This window comes from Tetrao urogallus (assembly GCF_951394365.1).
Source record: "Tetrao urogallus genome assembly, chromosome: 17".
NCBI lineage: Eukaryota > Metazoa > Chordata > Aves > Galliformes > Phasianidae > Tetrao > Tetrao urogallus.
In genome coordinates, this window is record NC_136830.1 from 9,333,211 (window position 1) to 9,350,943 (window position 17,733).

At 52.6% G+C, this 17,733-nt stretch overlaps 1 protein-coding gene across 1 annotated transcript in view; it reads left to right on the forward strand.

Moving 5' to 3' along the window:
* Positions 1–2,131: 2,131 nt before the first annotated feature.
* The window catches only part of PXN (paxillin), a gene marked incomplete at both ends in the record, with an annotated part of 39,161 nt that continues 23,559 nt past the window's right edge, over positions 2,132–17,733 (forward strand). Inside the window, one exon of the mRNA XM_079543691.1 lies at positions 2,132–2,333. Within this exon, the coding sequence (XP_079399817.1) occupies positions 2,132–2,333 (202 nt within the window). The remainder of the gene's footprint in view (positions 2,334–17,733) is intronic.

The following is a 17,733-nucleotide window of genomic DNA, read 5'->3' on the forward strand; positions in this document are numbered from 1 at the left end:
AAAAGGAGAAGGAGGAGCGCCTGGCCGCACAGCACAGCCCGATCCGGCCGCCCACCTACCGGCACACCGCGCGCCCTCCGAACCCCTCCTCGCTCGCAGGCGCCGCCCGCCCAGAGCTGTGACGCGCCGCGCCGTGGCGCCCGTCCCTCCCCGCGCTCATCAGCATAGCGGGCTCCCGGCACACCCCGCGCGCCAACGCCGCCGCCGCTCCGCGCCGCCGCGCTCATCCCGCACACACGGGCGCTCCGGGCGCGGCGCGGCAGCGGCGGGGAGCGCGCGGGGCCGGAGGCGAGGGGCGCGCGGGGCCGCGGCGGCGCGCTCTGATGTAGGCGGCGGTGCGGCTGCGGGGGCCGCGGCGGCGCGGAAGGAGCGGTCAGCTTTGCGCAGTGGCAGTATCGTAGCCAATGAGGTTTATCCGAGGCGCGATTATTGCTAGTTGAAAACTTTTCCCAATACCCCGCCATGACGACTTGAAATATAGTCGGCATTGGCAATTTTTGAGAGCCTCCCCGGAGGCTGATTTCTCGTGGTTAACGACAGAGCGGTGATTGCTGAGGATGTTCCTCGCCTCGTTTCTTCTTTCATTCTCTCACTCCTTAACGTAGAGCGTTCTCTCCCTCGGGGCGCTCCCAGCGGCCCGGTGGCGCTGCACGTTCCCGGAGCAGCGGAGGGGAGGCCGCACCCCGAGGGCGGGGCTGGGATCTGAGGAGCGCCCCGCCGGCGGGGAGAGCCGGGGTTTCCCGCGTGACGTCATGCCTGCTTTGCATAGCACTTCCCAGCATGCCTCGCGGCCGCCCGCTCCCTAGCTCGGAGGTGGGCACGACGGGGGGCTGCGCTCCTCACCGTAACCCCGGGACCGCGGTACCGGGCGGCGCCGGCGGCAGTAAGGGCGGGGGACCTGCGGCGATGGGGAGCCACTCGCCGTGACAGCGCCAGTGGCCTCGGTGCCTGGGGTGGCGGCGGAGAGAAGGGCGGTCAGCTTTGCGCAGTGGCAGTATCGTAGCCAATGAGGTTAATCCGAGGCGCGATTATTGCTAATTGAAAACTTTTCCCAATACCCCGCCATGACGACTTGAAATATAGTCGGCATTGGCAATTTTTGACAGTCTCTACGGAGACTGAATCGTGCTGGTTAAGAGTAGAAAATTGTATTCCTTCGTTGCTCGAGTCTGTAGTACCGGCGCGGCGTCTTGCGGTCGTGGCGCGCTTCTTTCGCACCGCGGTGGGTGGGGAAGGCGGCCGAGCAATGAATGGAAGCCGGGCTGCGGCTGTCCTGTTTTTTCCCTTCCTTACTGGCAGCATCCACGTGGAAGTGCGGCCTGAAGCGCAGGGCTCCGTTGCCCGCCTTCCAGTCGCGCTCTGGGGCTTCGTGCGCGTTCTTCTCTGCCAAGCGTTCAGTCTGATGCAAATAAGGGCGCTGCTCGCAACACCGCCGGAGAAGTGAGCTCTGATTTCTCCTGGCTGGCAACCTGAGCGCTGTGCGGGGTCACGGGGCTGGCCCGGCAGCGCCGGCTTCGAGAGGGATGGACGGAGGGCTGGCAGCAGCAGGTGCTCTGCATGGGGTCGGTGCTTAGCTTGACTCATTGACTTCATTTCCAGCTCTCTGACCCGCTTGCCATCTGCCCAGCGGGGCGATAATTCCTTACCATAACTTCTGCAGAAGATAAGGAAGGAGCCGAGTCACAGCGCTGCAGTCCCGGGGCAGAGCGCAGGAGGGGAATGGTGACACGGGCTAAAGTTGCTTCCAGCAGCCGGGTAGCCCCGCAGCAGGCATAGGGCGAGCTTCGGGGGCAGAGCCGCTTTATTTTTTGTGGGGGGCGGCTGAGGGGACGGGGCGGGCTCAGTCCGGAGCGGGGCGGGCTCAGTCCGGAGCGGGGCGGGCTCAGTCCGGAGCGGGGCGGGCTCAGGGAACGCCTCGTCGCCCTCCGCAGCTCCCAACACGAGGTCGGAGCGCGGGGACCCCGAACTGCCCGCCGCGCCGTGCCGGGGCGTTCCCCTCGCTCCCGCCGGCAGGGGGCAGCCGCGGGCACGCGCGACGCCAACGGGAGCGCGCGGGCGGCGGGCACGCGCGGGGGCGGGGCGGGAAAGTTGCGAGGCGCTGAGGAGAGCGGGCGGCGGCACCACCGGCACCATGGACGACCTGGGTGAGTTCCCGGCGCTCCTCAACGGGCTGCGGGCCGCCTCTCTGGCCGCGGGATTCGGCCGGGATCCGTGCCGGCGGCCGGGGCTCCCCGAGGTGCCGCGTCCCTCCCGCTGGCCGCTCGGGCCCGCCGCCCCGGGGCACGGCTCGGCTCGGCTTCGCCCCGCCTGCCCGATCCCGGCCCGTGCGCGGGGTGCGGCCCGCGGAGCTCGGCGGCGCGGAGTCCCGCGCGTGGAAGCGATGGGAGCGGGCTGGGAGGGGCCGCAGCGCTGCTGCCATCCGCCTCCAGCAGCGAGCGGCGGGCTGCCTCTGAACGAGGAATGGAGGGCTGAAGAAGGTCCGAGTTTGGACCTCTTCTGCTCTGCTGAGGCGTTGCTCGTTAGCGCGGTCGAAGTGGAGGTTCTAGGATAAGGTATAACTCCGTCCCAACAGCTTGGTTTCATCGGGTCACACACCGGGTCCTTCTCGGTTTTTGTGCAGTCTTTCATGTTGGACGGCATCTGACGATCCTACAATAACCATCCGAACAAGAAAAGCTCTCTTTCTCTCATCTAAATCTACAGAATTTATCTTAAAAAGAGCACACCAGTGCTTTCCCTCTGCAAATCACTGCAGCTCCCTTGTTTTTCTAAAGGCTCTCAGCTTTTGGATATCAGGGGAAGCTCTTCACAGATAGAGCGGTGAGCTGCTGGGACAGGCTGCACATGGAGCCTGTGGATGCCTCAGTGCTGGAGATCTTCAAGGCCAGGTTGGATGGGGCCCTGGGCAGCCTGATCTGGTATTACAGGTGGAGGTTGGCTGCCCTGCCTGTGGTGGGGAGTTGGAGCTTGGTGACCCTTGGGGTCCCTTCCAACCCAAGCCATTTTGTGATTGGGATACATAAGTCAGGCGAAGCGCTGTGCTGTGCTTGTACACTGTGTAGGTTCAGAGTTGATGCTGCATAAAATCAGCTGAGATACCCCTGTGTGGTGCAGAAACTGCTCTTGCGCCTGGCTGGGTGTGACAGAGCACCGCACAGCACCAGTGATGTCTCTATTCCTAATTCCCTCAGCTTATCGTAAATCTTTGGGCCATCCCTCTCCCTTCCAGAGGAGCTGATGGAATGTTGGTCAATGCGTACTCCTGCACTGTAAAACTCAGACCCAGAGGTACTTTACTTGGTCTGGACAGGTTACAAAACACCAGCGGGTGTGGGTTTGGGTCACACTGGGGGTTTGGATTTGATCAGAGCTGAAAAGACTTTTCTCGTTTTTTTTTTCCCCCACCCTCAGTGCTGGAGGAATGGCGTTGCAGTGCACAGCTCCTGCAGGAAGCTGCGTCCCAGCAGCATAGGGAGCTCAACGCTGGGCCTGACAAAACTGCAGCAGCACATGGTGGGGATGGGGGGGGTGGGGAGCCTGGGCAGCTGGCCAGGCTCGCATTGCCTGCCCTGAGCCTCAGAGGAAACGCTTTGCGGACGTGCTTGGAGTTGGGCAGGAAGCTCGCTGTTCTGTGGCGCTGTGGATGGGTGTGGAGAATAAAACCTGGTCCTGAGCAGTGTGGGTCCTGGCTTGGGAGTGTATCACCCAGAGCTTCCCAGAGTGCAGTGTTGTTACGTGCTGTGCCCCCAGCAACAGGTGATCTGTCACATGCGTTTGCTTCGGGCAGATTGAGCTGCTGAATTATTCCTGGTTCCATGGCACTACCTTGTCTAAGTCATGTGGAGCGTTATTTATTTACTGAGAGCTTTGGCAACTCCAAACAGAAGTTGCTGTTGCTTTTAAAAGCTGTCTTTTGGAGGCTTTAAAATTCCCGTTTCATTACTGCTTGCTTATTTTTTCAGACACTTTTTTTTTTTTTTTTTCACTGGGTTTTGCAATCAGAAACAAAACAGCATTCAGTGGAGCTTGTGAGAGATCTTTTGCAAAGTTGTTTCTGCTGTTTATTAAGAATGTACTTACGGCGGTGCTTTGGCTGTGCTGTAAGGAGCTCGTTGGAGGTGTGCTTGCTCACTGCTAGGAGGATGTTTCATTTTGGAGAATGTCTGCCTAGCGACGTGGCTTTGGAACTTCTGGGCACGAAAATTCAGAGTACAAGAGATTGTTCTTTAAAACTTGTCTCTCTCTGAGGAGCTTCCAGCACCCCATCTGTATGACTTAACTCTCAGGGTTTGCTTACTGCTGGTTGTGCACGGGGAGGGGGCTCAGCAAGGCCTGCCTGCCACCTCTCCCATCAGGTCTGTGCTGTTGGCCTCGTGCATTCCTGCTGCTTCTGCCTGTTCCTTCCGTCTGCAATCATACGTATTGGGTTTTGGTTTTTAGTTGACTGAAATTGCTGGGAAATTGCTGACAGTCAGCTGTGCCCAGGGAGCGGTGCTGGGGGGAAGGGCTGCTCAGGTAGTTTGGTGCTTTCTGCTGGCTCAGGTTTCCGAGTCGTTCCTGGTGCTGGGCAAGAAGACTGCAAACAGAGCTGCTGCTCTGCACAATGGGGTTCTGACTTGTTTCAGCTTCTTAGCTGTTCTGAGCCCTTGTAAAACAGGGGCTTCATTGTCCTGAGCAGCTCAGACGGGGAGTCCTCTGCCTCAAGCAGTGTGCAATGCAGAGAGGCTTCTTTTCTTGCTGCTCTATTTCCATGGAAAGTCGGACTCTGTGCTGTCTTTAGCTGCTTTGTCTCTGTCTGGGAGAGGTCAACTTACCCCGAGTGTTCAGCCGCCCTCCTGGTTAAAACTGATCCTCTGACACCATCTCAACCATTAGAGGAAGAAACGGGTAGTTCCATCTCTGCCTGCTCTCTCATGCCAGGGGAATCACAGCGCCTCGATTTCTCTTCATCCTTTTTTTCTCATCCACTTTCCCCTTAAACTGTATTGTATGAAACATGAAGCTCCAGAAAGGTCAGATTTCGGAAGTCTGGCAGCGGAACAAGTGGTAACAGTGCACTTCTGGTGACATCGGGGTGGTTTTTCTGACCTACTGCTATGACAGAGATGTTTAAATTCCTTAAGCTGAATCTGTGTGACAGCAGTGCAGCTGCGGGGGAGCAGGAAACAGCCTGCGGCCACCAAACAGATCTGTCAGGATCAGAGTGCTGTGTTAGCTGTGATAGCCCGGAGCTCCTGCAGCTTTGGAGAAAGCAGGAGCACGTTCTGAATTCAGCCATGTTACCCTGGTGAAAAGCAGGGTGTGTGAGCGGGATCTCGGCTCGCAGCTCCCTGTTCCGCAGCTCAGGCTGTGCTCCCATCTGTGTGCTGCTCTGTGCCCCGTTCTGTCTGACGAGGAAGCTGTTAATGAACATGTGCTTCAGCTGCATGAAAGTGAGGCATTGTCCAGGGAGCTTCTCTGAGTACGGCAGGAGGACGGGACACAGGGAGTGAGCTGCTTGCTCAGAATGGCCTGTCCACACTGAGTGAGGTCTGATGGCACTCCCCGCAAGTCTGGGATGCCACGGCTATTAGGCAATTAAATTCAAAATGCTGAGTAGGGAACTGCAGAGACATTTGGGTCCTGTTCTTGTTTTTCAGTGCGTGTAACATCTCACTGTGTGTCTCATCCAGTTTGGTTTCAGATTGCAGCCAAAAATGGTGATTCCCGCTTCCCCAGCCCTCGTGTGCTTCTGCTTACGTAGTGAGTGGGAATGGGGCTGCAGGGCGGATCCGTGCTCGCTGCTGACCTGCTGGAAGCCAGCCTGGACAGATGTGTGCTGCTGGGTTGGGAAGCAGGGCTCCTTTGCCCTGTGGCGGGGCAGCTGGACTCAGTGCAGTGCAGGAGCTGGGCTGCAGCTGCATTTTTTCCCATCTCCCTTCAGCGCAGTTACTAACCACAGCACAGGTAGCTGGATCAGCGAGCTGATTTCTCTAGAAATTGTTTGAATTGGTTGGTTTTTAGCCAAACCAGTTCCTTGCTCTTTATGACCATGTGTTCATACAAAGCCACCTCACTACCAGGGTGTGGATGAGGCCATAGGTGAGGCGCCTCTTTCAGCTGGAGCTGATGTTTGATTCAGTATAAAGTAAGCCTTTATCCACAGATCTGCCTTTGGGCGAATTGTTTTTCCATCTGTGCAGCAGGAGTGACAACTCCTTACCTGCAGAGTGCGGTTAATGTTTATTGCCATCTTTGTGTTTCCAGAACAGCTTCCTGCAGGATCTCAGAACAGTCACTCTTTCACGCTTCCCATCACTTTTGCTGGAAAAGCACACAGTGGCAAGTTTGAATTAGATTTATACGTGTCTGTTCTCAGCTCTGTTTATGTTCCCGTGCTGCCATTCTGATTGCTCATCCTTTCTGCATCCCCTGTTAGGACAGTCTGTGAGCGGGAAGATATTTCCTTTCCCTTCCATGTTCCCCACAGCACTTCTACTCCAAGTCTCTACCACAAAATGTCGTGAAGTCATTCAAAGAATGTCGTGTTCTAAAGATACCCCATAAAAAAATAACATATGACTGTGTCATATCACTTGTAATTCTTTTTTTCCCCCTGTTTGTGCTTGTTCTCATGGCAAATAGCACCAGGGCGGCACAGGCCAGCTGGCTGGGCTTTCTGGGCAGAGGTTCCAGAGCATTTGGACACTTTGAAGTTATGTTTATAAATCCTCATAAAGCAAACAAAGCAGAGTGGGAACAACTTTGGTGTTCTTGGTGTTCCAGCCATAGGAGCTCGTGTCGTGAGGTTACATGCTTGTGCTGTTTAGGAATCTGGTAAGCATTTTTTTTCTGCTCGTATAAATGCAACAGACAGCAATTATTCTGAACTTACATGGGAAACTGATGTGAAGCTGTTGGAGAAATCTCTGTGCTGTGGATCTGAGGGTGCATAGGACAGCCCCGGGGGGAGGCAGCCAGTGCTGCCAATGCCCTGCTCCTTTCTCCTGCAGCACTGTGGGGCTGCCTTCTACTAAATCTGTTCACAGTGCAGAAGTTATTGACATGAGGTTGGAGGAGTTGGACTTGAAATGCTGTTTGACACGCTGCTGGTCACAGCACTCCTGTGCTTGGTGTGTGTGGCTCTGCAGGGTGGGCTGCTGAGCGTGGCTGGCTGGCAGCGTGCAGTGGCTGTAGCCACATTGCAGCAATGATTGCTTGGCTTTACTTTCCATTCCACTTGCCTAAACCTCTAACGTTTTGCAAATGTTTAAAGAACATTAAAAAAAAAAAAAAGAAAATAAAAGTGTTGCTCTGGGGGATGAACTTTCTGAATGATGCTTTGCGTGGGGAATTGTGCTTTAAATGGCTTAGCTGTGAAGCAGACTGCATGGGATCTCCAGGAATAAACCAGATCCCGTTTTTGTTTTTTTTGTCACAAAATTGAGCTGGTGGATGGAATTAATCCATGTCTGTATCTCTGTAGTATCTTTATTTCCCTCCGTGCAGTGCAAAGTGAGCAGAGGCCTCCTCTCCCTGCTGTAAAGCTTGTGGTGGCTCACAGACCGTGGCTGGGTCAGGTTTTCCTGAGAGTGGAAGAGGGCAAAGAAAACTGCAAGTAGGAAAGGTCACAGGTGGGAGGGCTGTAAATGATTGGCTGAGGTTTAGCAGTTTAATACTGTCTTGCTGTAACCTCTTTGGGTCTGAACAAGTTCAGGCTCTCTCTGAAAGGAGTTCTGTTCGATTGGAGCCACTTCATGGAACTGGATCCTCAGACAGAGGAGCCTGAGGCTCTTCAGCCTGAGGCACATCAGCTGAGTTCTCTGATGCCCCAGGGGCTGCAATAAGACAGCAGCCTGCTGGCAGCCCTCACTGCCTGTCCTTCGGCCACTAGCTGTGTCTTTGTTTCCCATTTCTCAGCACCAGCGGTTGCCTCACGAGCAGGGTCAGAGGGTGCTGCTAGCAAATTACCCTCTAGGGCAGGGGTAACCCTCAGAATGAGATGCTAAGGAGAAGCACTGTCAGGCTTCGCAGCTCTCCCTCTTGTTGCTTTGAGGGAGGCTCTTCTCGGGCCACTTTGGCCCGGTTAGGCAGAGTGAGGCACAGCTGGAGCTGCTCTGTGTGCTGTGAGCAGCTCCAGCAGTTGGACTCCATCCCTATAGAGCGCTGGGCGCTGGGGGAGGGAGTGAGATGCCATTTCAGCCACGTCATGAAGCCTCTTATCAGCGGCCAGCTCTGGTGTGGGTGGGTGAGCGGTGTGTGCCAGAAGAAGCTGCCTTTTGTTTCTGCTGTGAAATGTGGGGAGCTCAAACTGTCAGTCAGGCCGAGCGCTTGGAGGTTGGGATGTGTTTGTCAGGCAGGTTCCTCTAACATGGAGCTGTCAGCCTGGTGCTCTGGCAGGTTGGAGCTCTGCTGTCCTGGGCAGTTCCATTGGCAGCACCTGGCCAGCACAGCTGCTGTGGCACACTGCTCATCTGCTTCTTCAGTGCTTAAATCTGGTGCTTCCAGCACCATCTGTATCAGGACCATACAGGGAAGCCTTGGCCATGTGAATCTCAGACCAAATCAGCTGGGTTAGCATTTGTCTTGCTGTAAGAGTTGGCTGCAGGCACAATGTAACAGATGCTAATTTACCTCCAAACAACACAAACAGATCACCGTGCTCCCACATACATTGCCCCCCCCTTTGGGCCTGTTGAGGCACATTGGGGTCCTCTGATCCTGCTGCCAGCATATGGAAGATGCAATCTGTGGCCAGCCCGGCCAGCACCGCGCTCTGAGGCTCAGTGCGGTCCTGCCCTGCAAAGCTGGGGGCTGGGGGGTGCAGAGGAAGCTTTATGTCATTCTTGGCTGCCTTCTGAGTAATTGTTTTAATGAAATGGAATGCAGTGCGTTCAGTGCTTGCTTGGCAGAAACAGCCTTTTTAAAAAAATGTTGAATTTTCTGGGGAAGGGGTTGAGGTTAGTCTGTTTTCCAGCTGCTTTAAGCAGTTACAAATGGGTTTGCAGCAGAGAGAGGAATGGGATGTTGTCCTTGGAGAGGGGATGGTTGCACTGCTGTGTGTGTGGGGACGATGCCCTTGTGCACACAACGTGTAAGCAGTTGGGCCTGGTCCCTCTGGTTCCCTGTGTGATGATGCCAGTGTGGCTCTGAAATGGATCAAATTAATTTCAGAGTGTTGTGAGTAGGTATGTGTGTGCATAAAACAAGTATGCATTGAGGAACTTGGTAGGAAAATGTATGGAATTTCTGTTATCCCTGCTGTACCCTGAGCAAGGGTAAGATTATGATGGGTTGAGACAAGCAAAGTCAACTCAATTTTCAGCAAAGCAGAAATGGAGGAACCAGGCATCTCGACTTCTGCAGATGACTGTGAAATATTTCCCCACTTCTCTCAGCTGCTTGGTGATTTGTGTCTTAGGAATGGGTGGAGGGACAACCAGAGATCATGCTGAAAACCCTTTTTTAGAAAGTGATTTGCAGAAGGATTTATTTCGTGTACCTACGGAGGGAAGTTATTCTTATGCTGCTTCTATTTCAGCATTGCTGGCATTTCCATTTTTGGTCAGCTCTGGAGATTGGTCTCTTTTACTCATCTTCTACCTCTTTCTACTCTGTTTCCATCATTTTTAAATTGTGGTCTTACGTGGTCATGAGTTCTCTTGTGAGCAAAGCAGCCTTCGGTTGTCAGAGCAAAGTGCTCCTGAGCAGAGCACTGAGATGGAGATGTTGACATGCATGAGCTCATCTGCCTTTGTGCATCAGGAGGTGAGAGAACCTCAGATTCCCTGAATCCACTCCATTCTCTGTTTAATGCGAGTTTTCTGTCTGCTTTAACAATTTCCTTTCATCCTGTGGGTGTTTGTGAAACTCTTGAGCCACGGTCTGCTGCTGATGCTGGGAGAAGCACTGAGTCCTGGAGTGCCGTGCTGTCAGCGTGCTGCTCGGCTGCCACCCACATCTCCCACAGCACGCAGGGGAAGCAGTTCCCACACTCACTTCTGGAACGTTCTCCTGCCATTCCCATTGGCTGCTGTTGAAGTTAAAAAGGAAAAAAAAAGAGCCCAAAAAGAGGATTTTCTACCATGGGTCCTCTGCCTCCATGTGCTCAGTGGACTTTTCCGGGAGGTGGATTTCCAAAGATGCCACTTACCTGCTCCGTATTTGGCTCATCTTTAGGTTTCAGTAGAATGCTCATTGAAAACCTCCTTTTAAAAGTTTCTGCCTATTATAGTTATAAGCAGTTTTAAGATCTACGTGACTGAAAAATGCTACATGTTGTTGTTTCCCCCTGCCCTGTTTGCATCGTGCTGCTGGCAGTGCTTTGTGTAAGTCTGTTCCCGGTGATGACTTAACGCTTCTTGGCTTGGACAGAACTCACCACTGCTTCCAAGTGTGCTCCCACTCTGTTGCAGAGAACCCTTACAGAAACCACAGCTTCCTAACAAGACGGAGCCTCCATTTTGAGCGTTTTCTTAGTAGCCAAGTTTTTAAAATGCCAGTTAGACCATATGGCAAGTTGGGCAAACATTGGGTTTCTTGACAAGGGAGAGCAGCTCCCCTCAGAGCAGCTGGCAGGTCAGGCAGCAAGTCTGTAATCCATCTTAACTGAGAGAGTCCTTTACGTTGGAAAAGACCTTTGAGATCTCATTTGGCATCCACAGTGTCTGAGGGAGATGTGCTGGGACTTCCTTTCTCCTTGCAGGCATAAGTTTTGCAGTGTGATACACCTTGGTTTTTAAGGGCAGATTTGCATCTGTTGCACTTTGCTTGCACTCTTCAGAGCTATTCTTGTTAACTACTAGCAAGTTGCTACAGTGGAATAATCTCTGGTAAACTACTGTCTTCCAAGTTTATGGTATCCTTCAGGTTGGGATTGTCTCAGAGAGGCTGTACTAAATGTGGATATGATGGCAGTGCCTCTTTAGCATGCTGCCCTGTGCTGCTGGACTGCTGTTTGGTAGTCAGAGGGTTCTGTATCTCATGGGCAGGATTTGTGCTTCTAATGCTTGTAATGAATTCAGAATTCATACTAACATTTCTGTCTTTCATTTCAGCATCTTTTATGGGTGTCTCAAATTTTGTCATTGGCGCTTTGCCTGGAAGGGTCTATATCAGATCTGTTTATGCTGTTTGGATAGGATTTCCACTGTTTAAAAGATACAAATTTTTTTCCTCTTTGAAGTTTCATGTCTATTCAGGCTGCCCAGAGAGGCCATGGATGCCCCATCCCTGGAGGTGTTCAAGGCCAGGTTGGATGGGGCTCTGGGCAGCCTGGGCTGGTATTAAATGGGGAGGTTGGTGGCCCTGCATGCGGCAGGGGGGTTGGAGATTCGTGATCCTTGAGGTCCCTTCCAACCCTGGCCATTCTGTGATTCTGTGACACCTGCTGGACTTCTGTCTCCTGTACCTGCTGCTGCCTCCTATATCTCTGGCCATACCCCATCCTTTTTGCTGGCTGCTTTGCTCACCTCACTTTTCTAACTCTGAAGAAACAGTGTTCTTTGGGGGGGGTGGGAGATCTGTATTCTGTTGAACTGGTTGGTGGAGGGGTCTTGTAGGAGCTGGAGCCAAGAGAAGTAAGTGGCAGCAGCACATCTGGAAGAGAGAGTAAAACCTCTCCATTTTTGGCAGTGGTGAGCTGTTAATTTGTCTTTCTGCATCTTGTGAAACTGTATCCTGAGCTCTGTGGTGCTCCCTGTTCCCTGGAACTCTCGCGCTCTGCTCTTCTGCAAACCCCGATGCGACGTTTTCCTTCCCCAGATAACTAGAATCAGCAGTTCCAAATCGTGATCTGCGAGTGCTAGTGCTGTGCAGCTGTATGAGGTGCCCTGTTAAATCCTCACATTCACCAACGTCTTATTTCCACCTGGGGGCCCTGAAATTACAAGTGAAGGAGGGCTGGTGTGGCCCAAAGGTTTGGAGCCACTGCTGTTTTGGCACACCTCGTGGCACTGTGCTCCTGCTTAGAAACCCCCCAGAAGAGTTATTTGCTACTGGTTAGTGCATACTGCAGCTTCAGTGTTGCCTACAGTTATGCAAATGCAGTCCACCCAGGGCTTAAAAAATGCCATTTAAATTCCTGTCCTCCTTTCATTGGGCCCGTGGAGGGTTGCTTGGAAGTAGCTGGGTGCCCCACACCTCTGCTCTGGGCCGTTGTTTCCAACACATCCAGTGTCTGGCACACAAGTGATGGGGGTTCACTCCTACCTGCATTGCTTGCAGTCAGTTCTGTTCTTTGCCTCTGTGTTCCCTGGGAAGACCTGGGAACAGTTTGCCTGCTTTGGGTTGCTGGAGAGTGCTGGAAGAAGAAAGCTGCTGGTCTGCTGCAGGAGGTGTGTGGCAATCGCTCCCCGCATCAGCATGTGGGAAGGAGAGTAAGAGGTAGAGGGAATCCTTCCTTTCACTGCAGATAGACTTTCAGCGATGTATTAATTACATGGCATCACTGTGGTGTATCTAGCTTGAAGAGAGCAGAACGAGGTGAGGTGTGGCAGCCTGTGGAGCAGCACTGCCTGGCCTAATGGCTGTGGATCTGCGTGCTGCTCCAGCAGGAAGGGTCTGGTTCCTCAGATAGCTGCCTGGGCTGAGCCCCTCTTCCTGCAGAAGAGAGCTGGTATTTGGATCAGCCTTGGCCCTGGGAAGTTGTCCCTGTGAGGTCAGCTCAGTGCTGCTTGTTTGGTTTTCGTGAGTATTTTTTGTTGTTTTGGCAGAGGAGAAGCAGATCTTGTTGGATTCTTTTCTGAATGTTGATCCCTGTTTCTAGAAACGTTCTGAAGGAAACCAGCAGCGAGTAAGAATTCCTATGGCATGCATGGGGAAGCTTTAATCGCCCTTTTGCATGAGAGGGGTAGAAAGAGTACTAAAATACTGATGTGCTTTGATTCATTTTTCTTCAACTTTTTTCCTCCCAGGATGCTGGCAGCCATCCAGCCCAGGTCAGCGCTGAGCACTGGCACATCCAGACCTGCCCCACTGGAGTCAGCTGGGAGCCCTTGGGCGCTGTGCGGTGCGGGGGTGGCCCAAGTCCTTTAGTTTTGTGTGAGCCAACTCACCTCCCTCCTGGAGGCCGTGAGGTCAGTGCTGGCCATGTGCTGGTGCCTTTGTATGGGGCTTCCTGGCAGTGCCCGAGGAGCCGTGTGCTCTCAGGCTGAGATCAGAAATAGATCTTGCACAAGAAGAGCCGCGCTGGGAGGGCGCTGTCAGAGGCTGTGCTCACCCTCCTTGGAGACCAAAGCTGTTTCCAATTTGGTGGTTGAGAGACTGAGACAATCTAATTTGTGCAGATTGTTGCTTCTCTTGTTCAGGGGGCCCAGCTGTGACGTCCTGTATGAACATCAGTTCATTTGCTCTCTGGAGGAGAGGCTTCTGACGGAGACATGGTGGCAGGTGGGGTTCATAGCAGGCAACAGAATGAGACTGAGAAATTCCAACTTAAGTATTTTTAGGACAAGCCTGAGAGGCAGACTTACTTTCTATTCTGATATAACATGGACTTGCCATATTAGATTGGGCTTGCTCTGCGGGTCAGCTCCACTCCAGCATGGCAGATGATTTTTCTTGCTGTCAGGGACTTGTGAGTGCTCTGATTTGTGGTCCCCATCGGAGCTTGGGTGCTGTGGCTGCAGGCTTTGCTGCGAGTTGCAGCCTGTTGTATCAATGTCACATGGAATTCTTGGAGGTTTGGGTTTAAGGTGTGGAGTTGTCAGCTGCTGTAACAGAAAAATGTGGCTGAAAACGGCTCCCACTTCTGCTGTGAGTGCTGTAACATTTGGGCAGACGGTCGTCTGGGGGCTGTGGTACCTCCTCAGTCCCATCTGAATCACTGATAGCCATGAGCTGAAGCACTGAGTGAAATCTGGTCGAGTCTTTGAAATACGTAGAACATTTCCCAACTTCTCTTTTGCAATCTTCAGCTTCCCAGTTCAGAAAGCCAGAGCACTGCTTTGTGCTCCTCAGCAGCGTGTGAGCTGTGGGGTGAGCTCTGCTGCTGTGTCACGGGATGTGCTGGGGCTGTGACTCGCCAACTCTTTCCATACTTTTCCTGATTCTTCAGGAGACTGTTCATAGAACAGCAGAAGAATTTTTTGACTTAAGCTTGTCCATTTTTGGTAATTGTTTCCTGTTGTTTAGGATTCAGCTTGAGAGCGCGGTGAATCAAGATGGGAAGGAACCACGCAAGCCGTTACATTGTCTGGTAGCTTCCCCCAGCTGTGCCACAGAGGAGTCGAGATTTGAGCTGCTGGGCTCTGGAAGTGCTGCCAGCGCTCGGCAGCGCTGACACCAGAAGCAGTCATCTGCCCAGATGGAGTGTGAGTTCAGCTTAAGGCAACTTAAGCCTTAACTTAGGGTGTTTTTCCTGGGATGAGCTGAGGTTGCTGCTCAGGACTGTAAATTTAAACATGGAGTATAAGAGGTCTCTTTTCACTTCTAGTGCGGGGGAAACCATGCTATTTAAAAGTGGATGCGGTATGTGACAGGAAGTGACTCCTCCCTTACATCCTCCCCAGGACTTTCTGGAAATGAGAAATAAGTAGGAGGTCACACCGTTGGGCGCAAGCAGGCTGAGCAACCAGAGCTGTGGAGGTGCTGCTGGTGAGCTCAGGTGCTGCTTCCTGGATGCAGAACACCAGACCTGAGCAGCCAGGTTAGGTTGCATCTACACAGCCTCGCTTTGCTCTAGCTGTCTTTGAATCTACGCAGCCATTGAGAGATTGTTGCTTCTGGTCTTTCTGTTGACAGTTTCCAGGAGTGATAGCTACAGCCACGGAGTGGGCTGAGGGTAACTGGGAGGGCTGGAAAAGGCCGTCCTGTTTGTCTGCAGTGGGGTCCATTCCAGTTACACACAGGAAACAAAACCACGTTTCATTCTGGATGTGTGTCTGGTAATCTTCCTGCTCTTTATTTTCTGGTATACCAACTGCTTCCCTTCTGAAAGGAGACGATACTTAAATCACAGATCACTTTCAGTGTGAGAATGTTGAACAAACGTATGTGGAGGAGTAATAATCTCTGTGACATTGTGACTGTTAGACACACTGGGACCTGGCTGCTGTTAGCACAGCTTGGCTGATTCTGTTTAACTTAAGATTTTTCAAGAGTTTAAGGACTCTCATGGCTGTGTCTCATTTGTACCAGTCTGTGTGGGGGTAGCAATGTCTTCAAAGCATTGAAGATGATGTGAAACACCTCAGGAGTGTTCTGAGATAGCAGAAGGGATGTGCAGGTTTTTCTAGGGAGGTCAAAGGAAGGCAGAATGACTGCGAGTTCCTCTTGTGGGTGGTGCTTCACTTCCCTCTGTCTGAGCTGGGGTCTCATTTACTGTTCAAGAACTACATGGAAAAATTCTGTTTCTACAGGAAAATCTGCTGTGGTTCCTTCATGCAGGACTGTAGGCCAGGGAGCACTCGATTTGTGTTGTTTCATCCATGAAACTGTGCTGACACAGATCTTCAAGGCGGTTGCTGTCTGTCAGCCTGCCCGTTGCAGTGATGATCCCATGCTCTTTGGTCTGGGTGAGGTGAGATTACCTTCCTGCCAGCCTGTGGGTTGGAAGGGTTTCCCAGCCTGTGGCATCGGAGCTGCAAGAGATGGTCAGGGCTGCTCCCTCCAGGTATGGAGCCCTGAATCCCTGGGGGTTCTGATGCCTCCTGCAGGCTGCTGGCAGTCCTCAGCAGTGCCTGTGCCCTTGGAAGCCTCATGGCTGGCTGCACAGAAGCACGCTGTCCTCGTGATGCTGGCAGGCTGGCTCCATCAGCATGCTGGCACTGCCCCATTGCCAGGTTACCGGGCAGTTGCACGGCACAGTGAAATGCTTCTGTTAATTTGGAAGTACTGTGGTGGGTTACAGGGAGGATCTTGTGCTGACCTCTGTGTTTTCCCAGGGCAAGCACAAGTTGCTCTCTCACCTCCGCCCCTCAGAAGGATCCTGTAGCAGGTGCAAGCTCTCTTAATGCCTTCTCTTGTAGCATGCTGAGTTGACTTTCCTTCACAGTTTTTGGGGGGGGGTTGTCTGTGTTAAAAGCTAATGCTTAAGCACTGTGGCACACGCTTGGTGTGAGCAGAGCAGCACCAGTCAGGCTGTACACTCTGTAGCCCTGCTGGATCCCTGTGAGGCTGCAAAGCCCGTGTCAGTGGTAGTAGCTGGTAGTGGTGGGGGACATCTCCTGAATTTGCAGTTTGTCTGATCATTGTTCTCTTTTCAGGCTGCAGTTTTTTGTGGTCTGCGTTGGAGGCACAGGATAATTAGGGGAATGGGACAGGAGGATGGGGGATTTCTTTCAGCTGGATGGAGCTGGATTTCAATTTGTGCTCTGGCCAGAGTTTGGTAGGTGGAGGTACAATATTTCCTGCCTCAACCAGACTGTTTATTCTGTCAGTTTAGAGAAAGGCTGAATTTTGGCGTCACACTCTTTAAAATGTTTTCTAAGAGCTGCTTTAGTCACGGAGTGGCTGGGGCTGGGCTTCCAAGAATCAAGTGAGTTTATCTAAAAGGAATAACTTCTGCAGGGTTGCGAGGATGGGTTGGTGGGGAAGTGTCTGACTGTGGACTCAGGGGCAGTGTGAGCCTGCACGCCCTGCTGTAAGCTACAGCTACAGCCTGCGGGGCTTGAACTCATCCTCAAACCCCAAACGTGCAGGGAGCCAACAGACCGCTACCAAAACAGTTGGACGGGCTGCATTTGCACGCCCCTGCAGCCCTGTGCTTGGGGTGGTGGCAGTGCACGTTAGCTGGCCACAAGCCCTGGGTCAGACTCTCCGCTGCAGGGCTCAGCGGTTGGGAGAGGAAGCTGCAGCTGACTGTACAGACCACATCTCAGCACGGTGTGTTCGACCACTACCAGCAAACGTTGAAGGAGAGCTGGATGTGTGGGCTGCTGCCCTGGGGAAGGCTGGTGGGTTTGGCTGTGTTCTGGTCGGGGCATGGCTGGGATTCGTGGTGGCCACCAGCAGGTGATGCTGGAAGCAGTTCTGTCTGTCACAGTATGAACTCTTGTTGAGCCTTGGGTGCCTTTGCCATCCACCCCTACTTCTAAGGGGAAACGCTAGCTTCAGGGACTGGTGAAGTCCAACAGACTTATTGCTGTCTGTTGGAGCTGCCCATGCCATGTATTGATACCAGTCCAGATGTTCCTCTTATTCAGCACTGTGTCTGTGACCCCAGGCACAGCTTGCTCTGATACCTTGATGAGGAGCAGTAAGCACCATGGCATACATGACAAATAGTGAGTGGTTTTTCAGCCATGTCATCTGAATTTCCTCTGGGTGGATCTCAGCAGTGGGAATTATAAATACTGGTGGCTGCTTGGTGCAGGCAGTCCTGCAGTTGTTAGGGCTGGCAAATGACTTACCTCCTGTGCATTGGATTTTTGTCTTAAAAAAAGAATCTGACCCCGCTTGACAGGAGAGCTGAGGGCTGCTATGTGTCCTGGATGTTAACCACCCTCTGTGTTAGGATTATAGTTGGGAAAACTTTAAAATGTCTCCTTCCAAAAATGATTTAGAGAGTAAGCCGGCCTATTTTCCATGCTTTCTATTGATGTGAGTTAGTGAATGCCAGGATTTGAAGAGCATCTCTCTGCACATCCGGTTTTTCAGGTCTCATTCTGAATGTAGCCTTGGATTTTATTGCTCTTTTAGCTTCTGATCCTTTTTTCATTTAAAAACATTGGTTAGGATATAACACCATAAGGACCTGCCACTACATTTTTACCTGGAAGTTAATGCCCATATTCACCTGTTCATGTTGTCCAA